Source organism: Lepidochelys olivacea, assembly GCF_965140295.1.
Source record: "Lepidochelys olivacea isolate rLepOli2 genome assembly, chromosome: 1".
Lineage (NCBI taxonomy): Eukaryota > Metazoa > Chordata > Testudines > Cheloniidae > Lepidochelys > Lepidochelys olivacea.
Window position 1 is genome coordinate 324,450,736 of NC_140411.1, and position 20,477 is coordinate 324,471,212.

Consider the following 20,477-nt stretch of genomic DNA (forward strand, 5'->3'; position numbering starts at 1 on the left):
GGAAAAACTTCTTTATACAACACATAATTAAATTGTGGACTTATTGCCACCAGATATTATTACGGCTGAGACCTTTCTAAGACTAAAACTAGAATTGGACATTTACATGGATAATGGCTATATCCATGAATGTTAGAATAAAAAAAAAAATAAGGATCTACAACTATCCACTAATTTACAATATTAGGAAGAAACTCCTATTAGGGATGGGTTATTCCTTAATTGTATCCTAGAGAGTATTTTGTACCTCCTTCTGAAGAATCTAGTATTGGCTACTGTCTGACACAGGATATTGGATTAGTTTAGCAATCAGATCCAGTATAGCAATTCTTATATTGCTAGGTATTTCTTAATATTATTTATGCATTCATCCGACACGTACAATGTTGACAATGCGTTCTTTATATTTTAGGAAATTATACCCTAAACTGCTGAACTATTAGGCACTTATCCATCCATAAGACAGTCTTCAGCGTCAGAGAGAGCAGCAAATGTTGAATGATAACATACATGAAAAAAAGTTTCCCTACCTGTTTCCCTGCCTCCCACTCTTTATGGGTGATTGGGAGAAAATTCTCCTGCTTCAAGGGGTCACTGCTGCTACTGTATACAGTATTGAAGAAAATGACTTCCTCAGAACTAACACACTAACAGATCTTGTTAATATCAAACATCAAGACTGATACGTAACAAAAACCACCAGGAGATTGTATCTTCTCAGAAAAACCATTTACTGGACGAGGAACATTCTGTTTTCGGAAAAGCTCCAGTACTGAATGGACTCTATTCAATATCAATGAGGTGAACTAAGGACAAAATAATATACCTACTGATTTTCCTCCTTCTTTTAAAACACATTAGATTAATTAATTTTAGTCCTCAGATCACTGGTTTGATGTTCTTTCCTGGAAAGGAACTCTTTCTTGCAGGTATGCTTTACAAATAGTTGAATGAATTAAAGAAAAAAAATCAATGCTGTGGGAACTGTTTTGCCTCTCTGTTCTCTTGTAAAAGAGGCAATGAGGGGATGAGGTGGTCTGGATGTTCTTTCTCTTCCAAGTAAAATTTAAGGACTTAGACTGCATCGTTTAATATATAATATGTTTTTTTTAAAACATATTTCAGGTTCATGGAAAAGGAAGTGAAGGATGCCTCCTGATTAGTGTGAAAGTTACTCTTTAGAACAAAGATGAAAACATCTCCAAAGACTAGTTTGTCACACCAGTGAAAAATTATGAAAATTAGAACTGGCACTGGAAAGGGAAATATCCTTGTTAGTTTATCATAAAAAGTAGCACATCACAAGAAGTCTGTTATTCTAGCTATTTGCTACTTGACTTCAAGATCTGAGAGGTGTGCTAGTTACTTAGCCAAACACACCTTGGCACTTCAGCCACAAACCATGCCACAGTGACTGATAGCTGAAAACTGTCATAATAAATCAGTTCCTGAGACAAAAGATTGTTTATGTTGTGGCCAGGGCTTCTGCATGGTCCAAAGTGTCAGTTCAACAAACCAGACACTTGGGAGGCCAACTTGGTGCAATTTTCTTCGCAACTTGGGAATAAGGGTTAACAGAGAAAGTATGGTAATGTTGGAATTTTTACAAAAACAACAGATAACTTGTCTATGCCTTTTAATGTGGTTCCATTTATCCGCTTTAGAATAGTTACACTTTGCAATTGTGGCAAAAAGCCAAATCTCCCATGAGTTCTCTACCCCCACTACAAATTAGATAATATATGTGGAAAAAAGTTTTCTCTATTGCTTATGGTACATGATAGAAAAACTCAGCCAGTCTGTAGAGATATTTATTTTCCCAGCTATGTGAATGAAGTGCCAAAAGTTTCTTTTCTGCCTATTTCAGGATGGGTAACTCTTCTTTGGGCAAGCTACATACTCTCCCCAAAGGGTTCCACGGTGAGAAGGCTAGCTATTGATCTTCAATTTTATACATTTCACATGAGATGTGCAAGAGATATTTAAACGTGTCTTCAAAACCTACAGATTCTGAAAGTTCACACTGGTGTACAACTGATATTATATACCAAAAGGATTTCATTTAAGTTTCTTGTATTCTAAAACATTTTTTCATTATAGATTTTTCACTCTGAGAAAACAGGTTATTCTTTCCCTGACATGAATGAAAGGAGGAGATCTTCAGAAAGTTGGAATTTGGATACATGATGATAGATCTGTAAGACTGATAAGATCTGAAAATACTTTTTTAAGCATTACTGGATTAATTAATTCATTACAGGAATGTGTATTGTCTTCACCATCATTAGCAAAATATCTTGAAAGAGTTCAAAGTAGCACTGGCTAGAAAATCAGTAGGTATAATGGCACTACCTGAATGTCAACATCTTTAGTGAGAAAAGATGCATTTAGATCTGCCTTCAAGCCCTTGTCACCTGTATCAAACATATACCTCCTTTAAAGTGTTCTTCTTCCTGTCTGACCGGTCAGATGAAGCTGTTCACTATAAGTGAATATACAATTTCTTAGAGCCCTCTGAAATATGGGAATTCATGAAGAGTTTCATAACAAAATTCAAAAATTCCACTTATCCTTGAGGAGTGTTTCATAATTAAACAAACACCTTTGTTATTGTCCAGGCCCTTTTAAAACACAATTGATCCTTTTCGTCCTCTGGTTTGAAACATATGTGGACAATTCTTTCATTTTTGTAATGATTGGGAAAAACTTTTTCCTTTACTATAGAAAGTAGTGCAATATACTGAGACAAGAGCCTTGAACTCTACTCTGCTTGTGTCCTCAATATTAAAAATACCCAGGAAAGTGTCCTCAGCCTACAGTTCCAATAAGAAGGTTAAAGAAATTTCCCCTTCTCCTCAAAAACTTTGGGTCAGTTAGGCTTGGATTTCTTTGTATCCTTTAGGGAGAGAAAGGCTTGCTAGGCTTATTATCATGAAAGTGTGGTTCTCAACTCTTGGTGAATAAGAATGCTTCTTGCTCTTATGCTGCTTAGTACTGACTACTTGGAGGAGGTTGAGTGACAGATTGCGGTGTACGTTTTTGGTGTCCATTGAGGACTGGGTGAGATGTACCAACAGCTCCAGATACAAGGCTGAGACAGGGAAGCAGGGACACGATAAATGGGCTGAGAAGGGCCAGTTGCAATTGCAGCAATGTCTCAGTGCACCTAGAAAACATTGGTGGTAACAAGAGGTAGTCAACATGTAGAGTTATACTTTTTTTTTCCTTGTGCGTCCTGTCAGAATTTAATGCGGAGTATGTCTATTTGTAAGAATTTTGGAGATGCCAAACATTTCTAGACTCTGAGCATGGTTGGGTCTTGAGCTGTTCTGACTCCTATGTACTTCAGGCACACAGGGTCCAGCTGCCACATACATAAGGACACTGCAGACAAAAACCATTTGATAAAATATCTTATTTTTTTGGGACTTTTTCCCAGCATCCTCTGATGTACAAGTTCCACCCCTGAGGAAAGTAGTGCACCAGTATTTGCTTCTCACTGAAGCAGAGTAGAAACTAGTTTCCATGCACAGTAGTAGCAGGGACTCCTTTTGATGGAGAGAGGATTATTTACTAGTTTGAATTACTCATGATACTTGCTGCACGATTCATATTTTTGCCTTGCTCATTTATGTGAAATGTCTATTTCTTGTGACTTATCTCCTAGCTAAAAGGAACTTTGTTCACATCTAAGTAAAGGATTCAGATAAATATTTTTTAAAATGTAACCAATGTTTTGAACTAATTTTGTCTTCTAAAATGAAGATTAAATAACGCAACCAAAAATTCAGAAGCAGCAATGCTTACAGAAGTTATTCACATAAGAATTTGTAAGTGAAAAGAAAATTATCTCTGCATATAGAACTCAGTCTTTATCTTACCTGTCATAGTCTCCATTACACAGCGCTCTGACAGAGATTTTGAATGCCTGCCACACTGGATTTAATGTATTTTTTACAACTTCTGTCTTGTGACAGATCGTAAAACTGAAAAAAAAAAAATATTTTTTCACTTTTGAGTGATCAGATGTGGAGTCATAAATATGCAGAAGTAGTTAATAATCTCTTTATTGCTCTACCTCAGTATTTAAATAATTTAATTCTAAAGCTAGTATGTCCAAATACAATCTAAAACAGAAGTACAATGAAGTCTAGGACTAGGAAGATTTTACCTAACCGGAAAAGGGCAGACTTTAGAATTTATAAACTTGCAGTTATGCCAATTCATGACTGCTGTGTTCATTTTAACTGCGATATTTGGTTCTATAAACGTTGGAACTCAGAGAAGGTGAGCTGGGTCCTTGTTACTCTTTGACTGCTTGCACAGTGAACAACTCTTGAGCTATTTTTCTGGACTTGGACAGACCTACTTCAGAGAGATCACCAGGACCCTTCTAATGCATGGCCTAGCTCCAGAAAATGTATATGCACCTGTTTTTTTTTTTTAATGCAGATCATTTTTTCTGAATCATGTGATTCCACACATCCAGAAAAAGTTGCATGTATGTGGCCACTGACACCCACTGGACACTAGGCGGAGAGAATCCTTTTAAAAAGTTCAAACCTTGAAACCACATTCACTGAAGGATAGCAAGTTTTAGTAATCTGTCCATTATCTGAGAACAGCTGCAGGATACATCAATTGCAACAATCAGAAGGAACTACACAGAAATAGGACACTTAAAATGTTGAACAGACCCAGAAGCTGGTTAAAAAGAACAGTGAGTGCAATTGACTTTAAAACTTGTTTCACAGCTTGCATCACTTTGCTTTATCTTCCATAAGGATAGGAAATGTCCGCACAGATTGACTCGGAAGGAAATCCCAGGTGGACTATTCTGGGTATTGGGATTATAGAATTTTTGGTGGAATGCACAACTACTATAGCCCCAGGAACCAGAACAGAATTTAGATCTTGGTGTTCTGCAAGTGTTTTCTCAGGCCAGCTAATCATACCAGTAGAGAACCATAATCCTCAATCCTTCTCTTAGAAAAAATTTCCAAACTACACATGGAAGAATATTTACTCCACTAAAAAAACAAATCAAAATCTGAACAAAAATTGTGGAACATTGTAAACCTCATGTCCAATCAGCCTGCCCTTATCACTTCTCATTTCCCCACTGCTTTGTTTGTATGCACAAGATTGTAAATTTACTGAGGCAGACCGTGTAGTCGTTCTTGTCTGAGCAGTGTCCAGCCATTATTGCTGCTATGTAAATAATAATCATTTGCTTCTGGAGACAGGTTGTAGCAACAGATACCCATACATGCCAAGTTTTGTGCAGCTCCATGTGACATTTCTTGACAGTGAGAAATAGTCAGTGATATCCCATTCAGGGTCCGTTTGTGTATCAATTCCCATAATTTCTGTTTAGAGATACCATTAATTTATTTTAAAAATTATCTCTTGGCCCTCATTTTACATTCAAAATAGTGAAAACACTATTGGTCAGGAATGACATTTTGTACCAGTGGCATCTCAGTGGCATTAATGATTTGTTTTTTGTTTCTTTTAAAATAAAGAGCAATATGATGGCACATCTCTTATATTCATGATTCAATTAACCTCAATGGTGTTGAATAAAAGTTATTTTAAATTTGAAATGTTTTTTCTTCAGAAAAGAGGTACTGCAATGAATTCTAACGTGGCATCTATTTATCAGTTATCTAAAATAAGTTAAAATGTATTCCCTGTAAATGATTCCATTAAATGGGAGATATACTTTGGAAATGGAAGTTAAGTTTTGATACCTGTAAGTACTTTGTAGCTGAACTGAAAATAATCTATTCTACTTTAGGTTTGAAATTTAATACTAACCAATCACACTGTTAATTGTTTGGATGTATTGGTTACCAGTTTTATAACAAAATAACTATATCTCTCTTTTGGAAAATTAAAAGAAATTATTTATTTTAATCATATATAAGATCTAACCTGAGCATTATTAGCTGTTTTACACCTAATTGTTGAGTTAGGGGAATATGACCTATTCAGATAATGTACAACTAAGATGTGTGAAAGGTTTATGACACATAGCTGTTTATAATTAAACAACATATTAAAAAAAGAGGTTATAATTTGAAAGGTTAGGACTCTTTAGGCCTAGTGCTTGGGGTGCCTCTCCAGTCCAGTCTTCTATGCAAATCAAATAGGATCTTGCAGATTTCCAGCCCAGGCTCAATTAGAAGAGCGCCTCTGAACTGCGGATTCCTCAAAAGTCCCACACAGACCTGCTTGCAGCTATAATGTCCGATAGTCACACGCTGTTCCAATGACTGCGTCCTGGCTTCTGCTGCAGCCTGCTCTGTACACAGTTCCTTGGGGATTTCTCCTTGCATCTGGCTTCCCTGGTGCTCCTAGCTCCTAAGCTGCTGCTATTTTCCGAAGAACCAGATAATTTCCTGGGTAAGGGTCTTTCCTTCTATCTGATAAGGAGAAGGGGATGTGCAAGGGTGAGGGGGCTGATGAGAATGACAGTTTCTTGCTTACCAGGTTCATCAAAATCCTTTCCTAAGCTCCACAAACCCTATCTTTTATTCTTGTTCTTATTGTGAGGGAGCCCCTGAAGCTCTGAGCCAAGCTGGGGAGTATCGATCCAGCCTCTCACAGGAGTTCTGAAGTGCTGCTCCTTGTATCCCATTATAATCAGATTTAACGGGCTACTTGTAGTGTTGCCACCTCTCAGGTACAAAAAACCTGGGCATCTGGGATGATCCTTAGCTCATAAAATTTGACAGCTCAGTGTGTGCACTGAGCACCCTTACAAATTACCTAGGACAGTTACCTCAAAAAAGGGATGATCTTCAGAAAACTGGGACAGGTTGCAACCCTAGGGGCAAGTAAGGAATTAAAGGCTCATTGTGGTCACTATCAGCAGCATACAGAGGCAATTATGCCTACCACTGGTGGGGTGTGGTTCTTATGGACAGGGCTCAGCCACACTTACCAGCACTCAGGAGGTTCCCCATTGACTGTCTATTGACTGTCTGAATGCATCAATGGAAGGGAGAGGAGAGAGTGCCCTGCAATTTTTCAATAGAGGTCCAAGTACTTTCCTGCTGCACTTTATAATCTTTAGGTGCTGAGCTGTTCCACCAAACTGCCTCAGAGAGGCACAGTTCTTGGCGACAGCTACTTACATAGAACAGCTTATGCTCCAGAATTTGTCAGTAAGACTAGTTTCCCATGGACCCACCATCAGGCATGGCTAGCCTCTGGACTGCTACATTCTTGAATATGACAATGAGGAGTATCCCAGAAAGGAAGACTCCAGAAAATAGGTTAAGCCAATTGCTAATAGACCCACATAAGTAGTCCCTGGGCCAGGAATTAGTAGATCAGATATTTCTTAAGTGGAACACAACAGAGATAAATCTATTTTAGTGAATTAAGCATGAACGTAGCAGACAGACACATCTGAAAATCATTTATGTATTGAGAGGTTTTGAAATTTTGTTCATAAGTCTTTTTCCCTCACGACTCTAATGAAAAGGTTAAAACAGATCTCCAAACTTGCAGCAAAAGGACTCTTCTCTAAATCAATCTTTGTGCATTAATATATTCTTCACAGATGCATCTAGAATTCTATTAACATGTTAAGGTATACCACATGATCTATTTTCCACAGTAATAAATTCCATGCCATTTTTCATAGCACTCTAGGCTTACTCACAAACTCAGCTTTAAAATGCCTTAGTTATGTTATTTTAACTGTGTGCTGAAATAACAGTCTTATTTCTACACTGCCATAACATTATCTAGTTTAGGTAAATGAACTTGTTAAAATAGTAAACTATATTCCAAGCAATTGTTGTTATGAGGTTACAGAATAAATTAGAGCTTGCAGTCTGACAATCATCATCAAAATGCAATAACTGTGTATTATAACTACCAACATCAGATATCCCTATTGTCTTTATAATTTTATCATCTACCTGCCGTCTTCATTGCTTCGATAAAATACTAGGAAAGGGTCAGATTTCCCAAAGAAGTCCTTCTTGTCTAACTTGTTTGCACAAAACTGCATAAGTACAGAATCCTAAAAAAGAAATAAAGACACAAATTATGCTCAGCTTGTCATCTGCAAAAATAAAGAACAAACAACAAAACAAAGTAGTTCATTTATATGTGAGCATTTAAGATTACTCACCTTCAAGATAATCTCTGCACATTCACATTCTTGGGATATGCCAACAGTGCAGCTTGACCCAGTGAAACCTTCTAGAAGCAGTGCTCACTGAAGTGCTCTCAGACCCCTTTTGTATCCAAGCATTTGGAAGGCAGTACTATAATAGGGAGACATGTCATGGTGCACCAAACGCCTCAGTTCCTTCCATTGCCTTCTTGGGTCCAAAGTTGAAATTATGACTGAGTAAGAGGGGAAGGTGGGTGGGGAGTGTGAATATGAAGAGTTCATCTCAAAGAATTTGGTTACAGACAAGTAACCTTCATTTCTTCTTTGAGTGGCCTCTGCACTTTCCTACTCTTAGGATAGTTGGATAAGCAGTACTCTTGTCTCTGGATAGTACAACATGGAGTCCTAGTTAAATAGAGACTGTAATACTACTTCACCAAACTGCATCTGATCTAGATGCCAGCTCTAAGGAATATTTCTAACGTTATGAAATAGAGCTCCACATGGCAACTCTACAGATTTCTAATATGAGAATATTGTAGCTAACAGCACAGACAGCAACTCCACCAACAGTATGTCAAAGACAGGCCACAGAAGCAGCCCTTGCTCTAGCCAAGTGCACTCTAAGCCCTTCTAGAAGAGGAACAGATGTAAGTTTATAAATCTTTCCATACTTATTCTAATTCACTTAGAAAGGCATTGGCATGTGATTGCCTGACTGCTACTCTTTTCTGAATGAGAGAAAAAAAAACCCTAGGTGATTGCTTGTATTCCTTAGACTGAACCAAATGGAGCATTAGCCCTCTAAGTTGTGCTTCCCTGAGTGAAAGTAAAGCTTGAGAAAATATACTGTCAAGTTTATAGACTAGTTAAGATGGAGTTTTGTTACAACCTTGAAGGGAAATTTCAGGTGCAGACAAAGGACTATGATATTTTTGTGAAAGACTGTAAGGGAGACAGGGGAAATCAGCCATAAGAGCCTGCAACTTGTTCACTCATCTAGTGAATTTAATAGCTACCATAAAAGCTGTCTGAATTGTGATATGAAACAGGGAACAATCTCTCATAGTCTTGAAAGGAAGTTCCATGAGCTAAGTACTAGATTGAGTTTCCATGTAGATATGGACTCACTAATCAGAGGGCAGATGTTCATTAATCCCTTCAATAATCTTATTATAGCATGTCTAAATATAGTATTTTACTTGACTACATTTTGATGGTATCTTGAAGCCAAGATGCTTGTGAGATGTACTTTTACTGACAGTTAGGACAGCCCAAAGGATTTCAAATGAAGTAATTACTTCAGTATGGACTGAACAGGAGCTGAAGCTTGGTTCATGTTATTGTGGGTTACACACAAAAAAACTTTTCCACTTATAACTGGTGAGTTGACTGCTTCCTGGAGTTGAATAGACTCTCCTTTACTTTTTCCAAACAGATAGCTCAAGTTCTATGACCATGCCTTCAAGTGGAGAGAGTCTGAATACGGATACAATACAATTTCTCTGTTAGGTCAAAAGAAAATGAGTACTTGTGGCACCTTAGAGACTAACAAATTTATTTGAGTATAAGCTTTCGTGAGCTACAGCTCACTTCATCGAATGCATTCAGTGGCTGAATGCCACTAATGTCTCTAAGGTGCCACAAGTACTCCTTTTCTTTTTGCAAATACAGACTAACACGGCTGCTACTCTGAAACCTGTTAGGTCAATAAGTCTGGAATTGCAGGAGATAGATAAAACCCTTGTGATGGTCACAGTACCTGAGAATGACTAATGTCTTGCTCAGGCCAGGGCAATCACAATAACCTTGGCTTTGTCTTATTTATTTTCCAGTGAACACTGAATTAGAAGAATTGGGGGAAAATGCAGAGAGGAGACCTACCTCACAGCCTAGAGGAAATAGAATATCAGGGTTGGAAGGGACCTCAGGAGGTCATCTAGTCCACTGCCCTGCTCAAAGCAGAACCAATCCCCAACTAAATCATCCCAGCCAGGGCTTTGTCAAGCCCTACTTTAAAAACCTCTAAGGAAGGAGATTCCACCACCTCCCTAGGTAAAGCATTCCAGTGCTTCACCACCCTCCTAGTGAAAATGGTTTTTCCTAATATCCAGCCTAAACCTCCCCTACTGCAACTTGAGACCATCACTCCTTGTTCCATCATCTGCTACCACTGAGAACAGTGTAGAGCCATCCTCTTTGGAACCCCCTTTCAGGTAGTTGAAAGCAGCTATCAAATTCCCCCTCATTCTTCTCTTCTGCCGACTAAATAATCCTAATTCCCTCAGCCTCTCCTCATAAGTCATGTGCTCCAGCCCCCTAATCATTTTTGTTGCCTTCTGCTGGACTCTTTCCAATTTTTCCACATCCTTCTTGTAGTGTGGGGCCCAAAACTCGTCATAGTACTCCAGATGAGGCCTCACCAATGCTGAATAGAGGGGACTGATCACATCCCTCGATCTGCTGGTAATGCTCCTACTTATATAGCCCAAAATGCTGTTAGCCTTCTTGGCACCATGGGCACACTGTTGACTCATATCCAGCTTCTCATCCACTAGTAACCCCTTTTCTGCAGAACTGCTGCCTAGCCACTCGGTCCCTAGTCTGTAGCAGTGCATGGGATTCTTCCGTCCTATCTTGTTGCAACAAGATACATCTCCAGATACCTCCACAGGGAGAAGATATAGTTTGTTACCAAGTTCTGGAGTAACTACTTGTGCTGATCCTGCAAGTTTCTGCTCAGCTGATAGGCCAGTATCTTGTCCTTGTTTGCAAGGAGGATAAATTTGGTGTACTGCGCACCACTCCCACAGAGTGGAAGTGTCTTTGCACAGCTTGCTTGTTCATACACAATATTGATGTAGTAGTCCTGGCAACTACTTGGGCCACTCTGTCATGTGGTTGAAGGAGAAAGGACTCGAGAGCCCAAAGTATTCCTTTTAATACTGATACGGAGTTTTTCCTCTCTAAACTTCCAGTGACTGAACTGTCAAATTCTTGCAACAGGCTCCCAGCCCAGATTGGAAGCGTCCGAGTCTACTGTGTCTGACAGAATTGCAGGGTTGAATGTGGGAATAGGAACACACCTCTGGGTAATGTCTGTTTTGGTATATAGTGTCCTTTTAGCGAGTGTTGTAGAGGCCTCATCTTTAAATGTGTACATAGTGTTATGTACATTACAGAAGCCATAATGCCACCAAGCTTGAGTAAGAACAGCACTGTTTGATATTCGTTCTCCTATAGTACTTTTATCGCTGTTTTGCTGTAAGGATTTTAAAGTGCCTTTCTTCTGGAAGAAAACCTCTGCCTTTTTGAGAATACAAAATTTAACCAACAAAAGGTATGATGTGGGCTGGAGCTCTGTGCAATTTCTTCCCATTTATCTTGAACCCCAGTGTTTGGAATAGGGTACATGATTGTGACATCCTGTGAGGATGCCCAGATGAGCCAATCATGCAAGTAAGGGACCCTAACTTCTCAAATGTGCTGATACTACTGACAAGCACTTGAGGTGCTGCAAAAAATGGAATGACAACAAGCCATAAGTATTTTTGATGTGAATATCTGATTGAGATGTGACAATAAACATCCTGTACAGCAAGAGCCCCAAACCAGTCTTGAATTGATCAGGAGGAGATGATCATGACTTGGATAAGCAAGCAGAGGTTGAACTTTCTGTTGAAAGAGTTGAGATTTTGAAGGTCTAAAATGATTCACAAAAAGAAAAGGAGTACTTGTGGCACCTTAGAGACTAAAATTTGAGCATAAGCTTTCGTGAACTACAGCTCACTTCATCGGATGCATGTAGTGAAAAATATAGTAGGGAGATTTTATATACAAAGAGAACATTAAACAATGGGTGTTACCATACATACTGTAACGAGAGTGATCAGGTAAGGTGAGCTATTACCAGCAGCAGAGAAAAAAACCTTTTGTAGTGATAATCAAGGTGGGCAGTTGACAAGAACGTGTGAGGAACGGGGGGTGGGGGAGAAATAAACATGGGGAAATAGTTTTATTTTGTGTAATGACACATCCACTCCCAGTCTTTATTCAAGCCTAATTTAATGGTGTCCAGTTTGCAAATTAATTCCAATTCAGCAGTCTCTCGTTGGAGTCTGGTTTTGAAGTTTTTTTGTTGTAATATTGATTACAGACCTAAAAGTCTCAAGTGACCAGAGAGATTAAAATGTTCTCCGACTGGTTTTTGAATGTTATAATTCTTGACGTCTGATTTGTGTCCATTTATTCTTTTATGTAGAGACTGTCTGGTTTGGCCAATGTACATGGAAAAGACGCCCTTGAGGAATTCCACCATGATTACAACAATTGATTTCATCCCATCATCAACCTCAGCCTGGAGCAGTCCACACAAGAGATCCACTTCCTGGACACTACAGTGCTAATAAGTGATGGTCACAAACACCACCCTATACCGGAAACCTATTGACCGCTATACTTACCTACATGCCTCCAGCTTTCATCCAGACCACACCACACGATCCATTGTCTACAGCCAAGCTCTACAATAAAACCGCATTTGCTCCAACCCCTCAGACAGAGACAAAAACCTGCAAGATCTCTATCAAACTTTCTTACAACTACAATACCCACCAGCTGAAGTGAAGAAACAGATTGACAGAGCCAGAAGAGTACCCAGAAGTTACCTACTACAGGACAGGCCCAACAAAGAAAGTAACAGAATGCCACTACGAGCTGTCACCTTCAGCCCCCAACAAAAACCTCTCCAGTGCATCATCAAGGACCTACAACCCATCCTGAAGGACGACCCATCACTCTCACAGATCTTGGGAGACAGGCCAGTCCTTGCTTACAGACAGCCTCCCAACCTGAAGCAAATACTCACCAGCAACCACACACCACACAACAAAAACACTAACCCAGGAACCTATCCTTGCAACAAAGCCCGTTTCATAGATACTAAGGTCAGAAGGGACCATTATGATCATCTAGTCTGACCTCCTGCACAATGCAGACCACAGAATTTCACCCACCCACTCCTGCAAAAAACCTCTCACCTATGTCTGAGCTATTGAGGTCCTCAAATCGTGGTTTAAAGACTTCAAAGAGCAGAGAATCCTCCAGCAAGTGACCCATGCCCAATGCTACAGAGGAAGGCAAAAAACCTCCAGGGCCTCTTCCAATCTGCCCTGGAGGAAAATTCCTTCCAGACCCCAAATATGGCGATCAGCTAAACCCTGAGCATATGGGCAAGATTCACCAGCCAGATACTACAGAAAATTCTTTCCTGGGTAACTCAGATCCCACCCCATCTAACATCCCATCATACCATCTCCTCCATAAACTTATCAAGTTTAATCTTAAAGCCATATAGATCTTTTGCCCCCACTGCTTCCCTTGGAAGGCTATTCCAAAACTTTACTCCTCTGATGGTTAGAAACCTTCGTCTAATTTCAAGTCTAAACTTCCTGGTGGCCAGTTTATATCCATTTGTTCTTGTGTCCACATTGGTACTGAGCTTAAATAATTCTCTCCCTCTCCGGTATTTATCCCTCCGATATATTTATAGAGAGCAACCATATCTCCCCTCAACCTTCTTTTAGTTAGGCTAAAAAAGTCAAGCTCCTTGAGTCTCCTTTCATAAGACAAGTTTTCCATTCCTCGGATCATCCTAGTAGCCCTTCTCTGTACCTGTTCCAGTTTGAATTCATCCTTCTTAAGCATGGGAGACCAGAACTGCACACAGTATTCCAGGTGAGGCCTTGTATAACGGTACTAAAACCTCCTTATCCCTACTGGAAATACCTCTCCTGATGCATCCCAAGACCGCATTAGCTTTTTTCACAGCCATAACACATTGGCAGCTCATAGTCATCCTATGATCAACCAATACTCCAAGGTCCTTCTCCTCCTCCGTTACTTCTAATTGATGCGTCCCCATCTTATAACTAAAATTCTTGTTATTAATCCCTAAATGCATGACCTTACACTTCTCACTATTAAATTTCATCCTATCACTATTACTTCAGTTTACAAGGTCATCCAGATCCTCCTGTATGATATCCCTGTCCTTCTCTAAATTGGCAATACCTCCCTTTGTATCATCCGCAAACTTTATTAGCACACTCCCACTTTTTGTGCTGAGGTCAGTAATAAAAAGATTAAATAAGATTGGTCCCAAAACCGGTCCTTGAGGAACTCCACTGGTAACCTCCCTCCAGCCTGACAGTTGACCTTTCAGTAGGACCCGTTGTAGTCTCCCCTTTAACCAATTCCTTATCCACCTTTCAATTTTCATATTGATCCCCATCTTTTCCAATTTAACTAATAACTCCCCATGTGGCACAGTATCAAACGCCTTACTGAAATCTAGGTAAATTAGATCCACTGCGTTTCTTTTGTCTAAAAAAATATGTTACTTTCTCAAAGAAGGAGATCAGGTTGGTTTGGCACGATCTACCTTTTGTAAAACCATGTTGTATTTTGTCCCATTTACCATGGACTTCAATGTCCTTAACTACTTTCTCCTTCAAAATTTTTTCCAAGACCTTGCATACTACAGATGTCAAACTAACAGGCCTGTAGTTATCCGGATCACATTTTTTTCCTTTCTTAAAAATAGGAACTATCTTAGCAATTCTCCAATCATACGGTACAACCCCTGAGTTTACAGATTCGTTAAAAATTCTTGCTAATGGGCTTGCAATTTCGGTTGCCAATTCCTTTAATATTCTTGGATGAAGATTATCTGGGTCCCCTGATTTAGTCCCATTAAGCTGTTTGAGTTTCGCTTCTACTTCAGATATGGTAATATCTACCTCCATATCCTCATTCTCATTTGTCATGCTACTATTATCCCGAAGATCCTCTTTAGCCTTATTAAACACTGAGGCAAAGTATTTGTTTAGATATTGGGCCATGCCTAGATTATCCTTGACCTCCACTCCATCCTCAGTGTTTAGCGGTCCCACTTCTTTCTTATATGGCTATAGAACCTTTTACTATTGGTTTTAATTCCCTTTGCAAGGTCCAACTCTACGTGACTTTTAGCCTGTCTCACTTTATCCCTACATGTTCTGACCTCAATAAGGTAGCTTTCCTTGCAGATCACCTCCCATCTTCCACTCCCTGTATGCTTTCTGTTTTTTCTTAATCACCTCTCTGAGATGCTTGCTCATCCAGCTTGGTCTACAACTCCTGCCTATGAATTTTTTCCCCTTTCTTGGGATGCAGGCTTTCAATAGCTTCTGCAGCTTTTATTTAAAATAATCCCAGGCCTCCTCTATCTTTAGATCCATAAATTCTTCAGTCCAATCCACTTCCCTAACTAATTTCCTTAATTTTTGAAAGTCAGCCCTTTCGAAATCAAAAACCCTGGCTGCAGATTTATTTTTGTTAATCCTTCCATTCAGTTTGAACTGAATTAGCTCATGATCACTTGAACCAAGATTATCCCCTACAACCATTTCTTCTATGAGGTCCTCACTACTCACCAAAACCAAATCTAAAATGGCATCCCCTCTAGTCGGTTCAGCAACTACTTGATGAAGGAATCCATCAGCTATCACATCTAGGAAAATCTGAGCCCTATTATTGTTACTAGCACTCGTCCTCCAGTCTATATCTGGGAAGTTAAAGTCTCCCATGATCACACAGTTTCCATTAGTATTTACTTTATTAAAAACATTAAAAAAGGGCCCTATCCATATCCAAATTAGATCCCGGCGGTCTATAGCACACCCCAAGCACTATCCCAGGGGAGGCTCTAATAGTTTTCTTCCCCAATGTCATTTGTGCCCAGACGGACTCTGTCTTATCCATTCCATCGCTTCTTATTTCTTTACATTCTACCTCATCATTGATATACAATGCTACTCCACCACCTTTACCTTTATTTGGGTATTTCCTAAACAGCACATACCCTTCAATACCTGTAGTCCAGTCATGACGACTATTCCACCTTGTTTCTGTTATCCCTATAATATCTGGTTTCACTTCCTGCACCAGTAGCTCTAGTTCCTCCATTTTGTTACCTAGGCTCCTTGCATTGGTGTACAAACATCTTAATTTTTACTGTTTGGCTTCACTCACATTCTGTACCCTATTAGGCATGGTCATTCTACAGCCAGTATAACCTATTAGACTGGTATCCACACTGGCCTTCCTCCTTATATCCATTCTCCTACCCATGGCTGTATCCTTTCTTACTTCGTTTTCTTCCCTCTCAATGCTAAAATCCGGCGTGGAGATTACCTGGACATCTCCCAACCATCTCCAAACTGTGTCCACATATCTATTCTGGGGACACCATCATAGGGCCTAATCACATCAGCCAGACTATCAGAGGCTCGTTCACCTGCACATCTACCAATGTGATATATGCCATCATGTGCCAGTAGTGCCCTTCTGACATGTACACTGGCCAAACCGGACAGTCTCTACACAAGAATAAATGGACACAAATCAGATGTCAAGAATTAGAACATTCAAAAACCAGTCGGAGAACACTTCAATCTCCCTGGTCACTCGATTACAGACCGAAAAGTCACAATATTACAACAAAAAAACCTTCAAAACCAGACTCCAACTCCAGTATTGAATGAAATTCTGATCTTAGCATGTCCTCCGGTGAAAGATGCATGAAAGGAGATGGGGAAGGAGAGTTGGGACAAGGGATAATGTTTACAAACTCCAAGATACATCGGTCTATGGCAGTAGTACTCCATGTATATAAGAAACATGAGAGATTGTTTTCAAATGAAGGTGAGCCCTCTTATAGGTTTAAAACTGACCTAATTTTTTTGGACATCCCATCAAACCTGAGGCTGGTGCAGAGGAAGACGATACAGTGGAACTCCTGCTAGCTCATGGTAGTTAGGTATTGCGTTGCTGCCGATGCTGAACAAGAGGCTGCTGTTGGTATAGGAAGTAGAGGCTTGGTATGGTTTCTCTGGCAACAAAACTGAGTCAGAAAATCTTTTCTTAGGGGGCTGACAAATCCACAAAGACCTTGCAGCATACCTGGTATCTTTCAGTTTTTCTAGAACCTTGTCTGTTTGAGAGCTAAATAGCCTTTCACCATCAAATCACAGATCCTGGATGGAGGTTCTTGTTTCTGGAAGAATTCCAGAACAACAGATACACGTGGTGCCTCAAAGTAATCGTGGATGCTCCAGCTCTAAACATTACATCAGAAGCATCAAATGATGTTCTCAAGGAATGCATAGCAACTAAATGACCTTTGATAACCAGGGCTTTGGCCAGTTATCTCTGGTCTTCAAGCCATGACTGGGCAAACAGTGCTATTGTACATTACTGCCTGAAAACTCACCACTAATTCCCAGCTTGGCAGAGGAAAACATCTTTCTACCTTGTGCATCTAGCTGCTTAGTTGCTCTAACAGAAGGGGTAGAGTGGACTACACCTTTATCAGTGTCACCAAGTGAGCTGCACTTCATACTCCTTCCAGTCTGTCTTGAGTGCACTTCACAGGTGACTGGCCTGGCTACCTTCACCCTCTCTCAATGGTGAAACCACATGGTCCTACTACTCAGATTGGATCTCTGAGCTGCAGCCCCCATTTACCAACCGTGTTAACCTGACAGACCCAACTGGATCTGGCACTTTTCCTCCAGGAGCTTATGAAAGAGTGAGCTTGTGAAAGAATAAGTTTGAGAAACAGCTTCATCAAAAAAAAGTATCATTTATTCACCCAAAAGTATACACCAAGCCAAGAAGATGGTATAAATAATTAAAGGCTTATACTCCCATTTCCCTTACCTGCACCTTAGTATTTCCTTGCCAGCTTTGATAAGTTCCATATAGCCCAGTTACCTCCCTCTCTAGTAGGCTGGGAGAAGCAGACTGCTTGCTGCAGCTTCTGTCTGTGTCTCATTCAGCCTGTGTGCCAGGCTCAGTTTGCTAACGGATCCTTTCTTCCCTCCCTCCATCTCTGCTAGGCTAGCATCTTTAAGATTTTATTATATGCTTTGATCCTAGGTTTGGCCCAGGAAAAGTAAACTTTGTCAACCTAGTGGGCACCAGGCCAGGAGTTATTTTCCACTTATTAGCTTTCTCATTGTTCCTGAAGGATGTTGACATTACTTATAATAGCACCTTATCTTTGCCATTGTTTTATTTCCTGTTCATTTCCCCTTGCAATTTCCTTTGACTTAAGTCTATACACAGTCAGAGAAGAGAATCTCACAGGTAAACTGAGGCACATATGATATTTATAAACAATACACAACTCCCTCATTCTGCACAACCATCCTTTAGCGATTTGGGCAGGAGCCACCACTACCAATGAATTAGTAGCTTGAAGGATCAGCAAGAAAAAGATGACATCAGAAGGCAGCTCCATATAGTTTGCTTTTTTAGAAACTGCCTGTCCTGATGCTCTGTTTAATCAGGTATTTTTTGCCAGCTGTAAGAAAACTTTCTAGAATTCACTAGGTAATATTACTCCTAGAGGATGAACTCAGAATATTGAAAACTAAGTGTAGTTTCCTCTTGTTACCAAAGGGATGTTTAAGGTAATAGCCATTCTTTCTGCAACTTGGAACATATATTCTGCAAGGAGAGGAAGAAGATGATGCATCCACATTCTTATATGGAAGAGTTTGAACATTTGGATCTACAGGCAGAGGTTCAATAGGCTCTTCTATAGCTCTATTGCAGACAATGTGCTTGAGACAAATCTCTTGGTCCCTAGCAAGTGTAACAGTTCTGGTGCAGGTCATTTCCCTTGAACCCTTTTGGGAGAAGGTTTCCCTTGTGGCTGTCTTTCTTCAGCCCTTTTAAATTCAGGATAATATCTATAGGGAAGGTCAATATGGCCACATTGCCAGTTCTGCCAGTATCCGGTAGGGAATTCCCTATGATAACCCATAGTGAGTGAAAGTGATCTCATGGTCTGAAAGGCTGGAACCAAAGGAGGATTAGGGCAAGAAAAGGTATTAGTTCAGGGTGAAGACGATCTATATGGACCAATAAGAGGGCTAAAGACCTTCCACCAGGCTTCCATACATGTATATACCTGAAGAAGGAAAAGTGGCAGGGTAAGGAGGACCTCTTGAACCATTGCTTATCTTTAATTCTCACGTATCACAATCAATGACCTGTGCAGGGTACTAAAATCCTTAATCAAAAAAGAATTCAAAACTAATTAAACAAAAGAAGGTGACGGCACAGGGAACGATCCATTCCAATGAATCTGGGTTCAAGAACCTAAAGGGGGTTCCTAGTTCACCTGCTATCACAGTTGGAAGGAACTGAGGCAATTAGCATACCACATCTTCTTTTGTACCTCCCACCCTCCAAATCCCAGAGTCCTGAGGAGAGAGAGAGAGAGAGTGCACAACAGCATTCCAGCAGACACTGCTACTAGAAGGTTCCCTCAGTCCAAGCCACAGTGCTGGCACATCTCGAGACTATGAATGTGCAAAGGCAGTTTGAAAAAGAAAAAAACGGTTACTCACCTTCTAGGAACTGTTGTTCTTTGAGATGTGTTGTTCATGCCCATTCCAATCGTGTGTGCGTGCGTGCACGTGCACAGTGGCCGGAAGATTTCTCCCATAGCAGCATCCATCGGATTGGTCTAGGCGTCCCATGGAGTTGTGCCTTCATGGCGCTCAATATAGAGCCCTGCTGACCCACCACCCCTTCAGTTCCTTCCTGCCGCCTACTCCAACAGAGGGGAAGGAGGGTGGGTATTGGAATGGACATGAACAACACATCTCGAAGAATAACAGTTATGAGAAGATGAGTAACCATTTTTTCTTCGAGTGCTTGTTCATGTCCATTCCAATCAGGTGACTCCCAAGCCCAAGTTCAGGAGGCGGGGTTGGAGCTGTCCACTGATTAGAGTACTGCTCGTCCAAAGGCAGCAGCATCTCTAGCCTGCTGGGTAATCGCATAGCGCATGGCAAAAATGTGTATGGAGGACCATGTCGCCGCTCTGCAGATTTCCTGAGTGGGAAGCTGAGCCAGGAATGCTGTAGATGAAGCCTGTGCCCTGGTGGAGCGTGCAGTGATCGGAGGTGAAGGAACACCTGCCAGGCTGTAGCACGCACGAATACAGGATGGTATCCATGACAAGATGCGTTGGGATGACACAGGCTGACCTTACATCCTGTCCGCCACTGTCACGAATAACTGGACTGATTTTCTAAACAGTTTCATTCTCTCACTGTAAAAGGCCAGTGCCCTGCGGACATCCAGAGAGTGGAGTCTCTGCTCCCTGCCACTAGAATGTGGCTTAAGGTAGAATACTGGGAGAAAGATATTCTGGTTGATGTGAAACTGCGACACAACCTTCGGGAGAAAAGTAGGATGAGGCCTGAGCTGAACCTTGGTC

The 20,477-nt window shown here is 40.4% G+C and overlaps 1 protein-coding gene across 3 annotated transcripts in view; it reads right to left on the reverse strand.

The window, feature by feature from the left end:
- The window catches only part of CPNE8 (copine 8), a 282,884-nt gene that overhangs the window by 146,290 nt on the left and 116,117 nt on the right, over positions 1-20,477 (reverse strand). For all 3 annotated transcript variants that reach the window (XM_084621135.1, XM_084621137.1, XM_084621136.1), the window contains 2 exons: positions 7,938-8,041; positions 3,882-3,986 (listed from right to left, as the gene is read on the reverse strand). In XM_084621135.1, the coding sequence (XP_084477261.1) occupies positions 3,882-3,986; positions 7,938-8,041 (209 nt within the window). The remainder of the gene's footprint in view (positions 1-3,881; positions 3,987-7,937; positions 8,042-20,477) is intronic.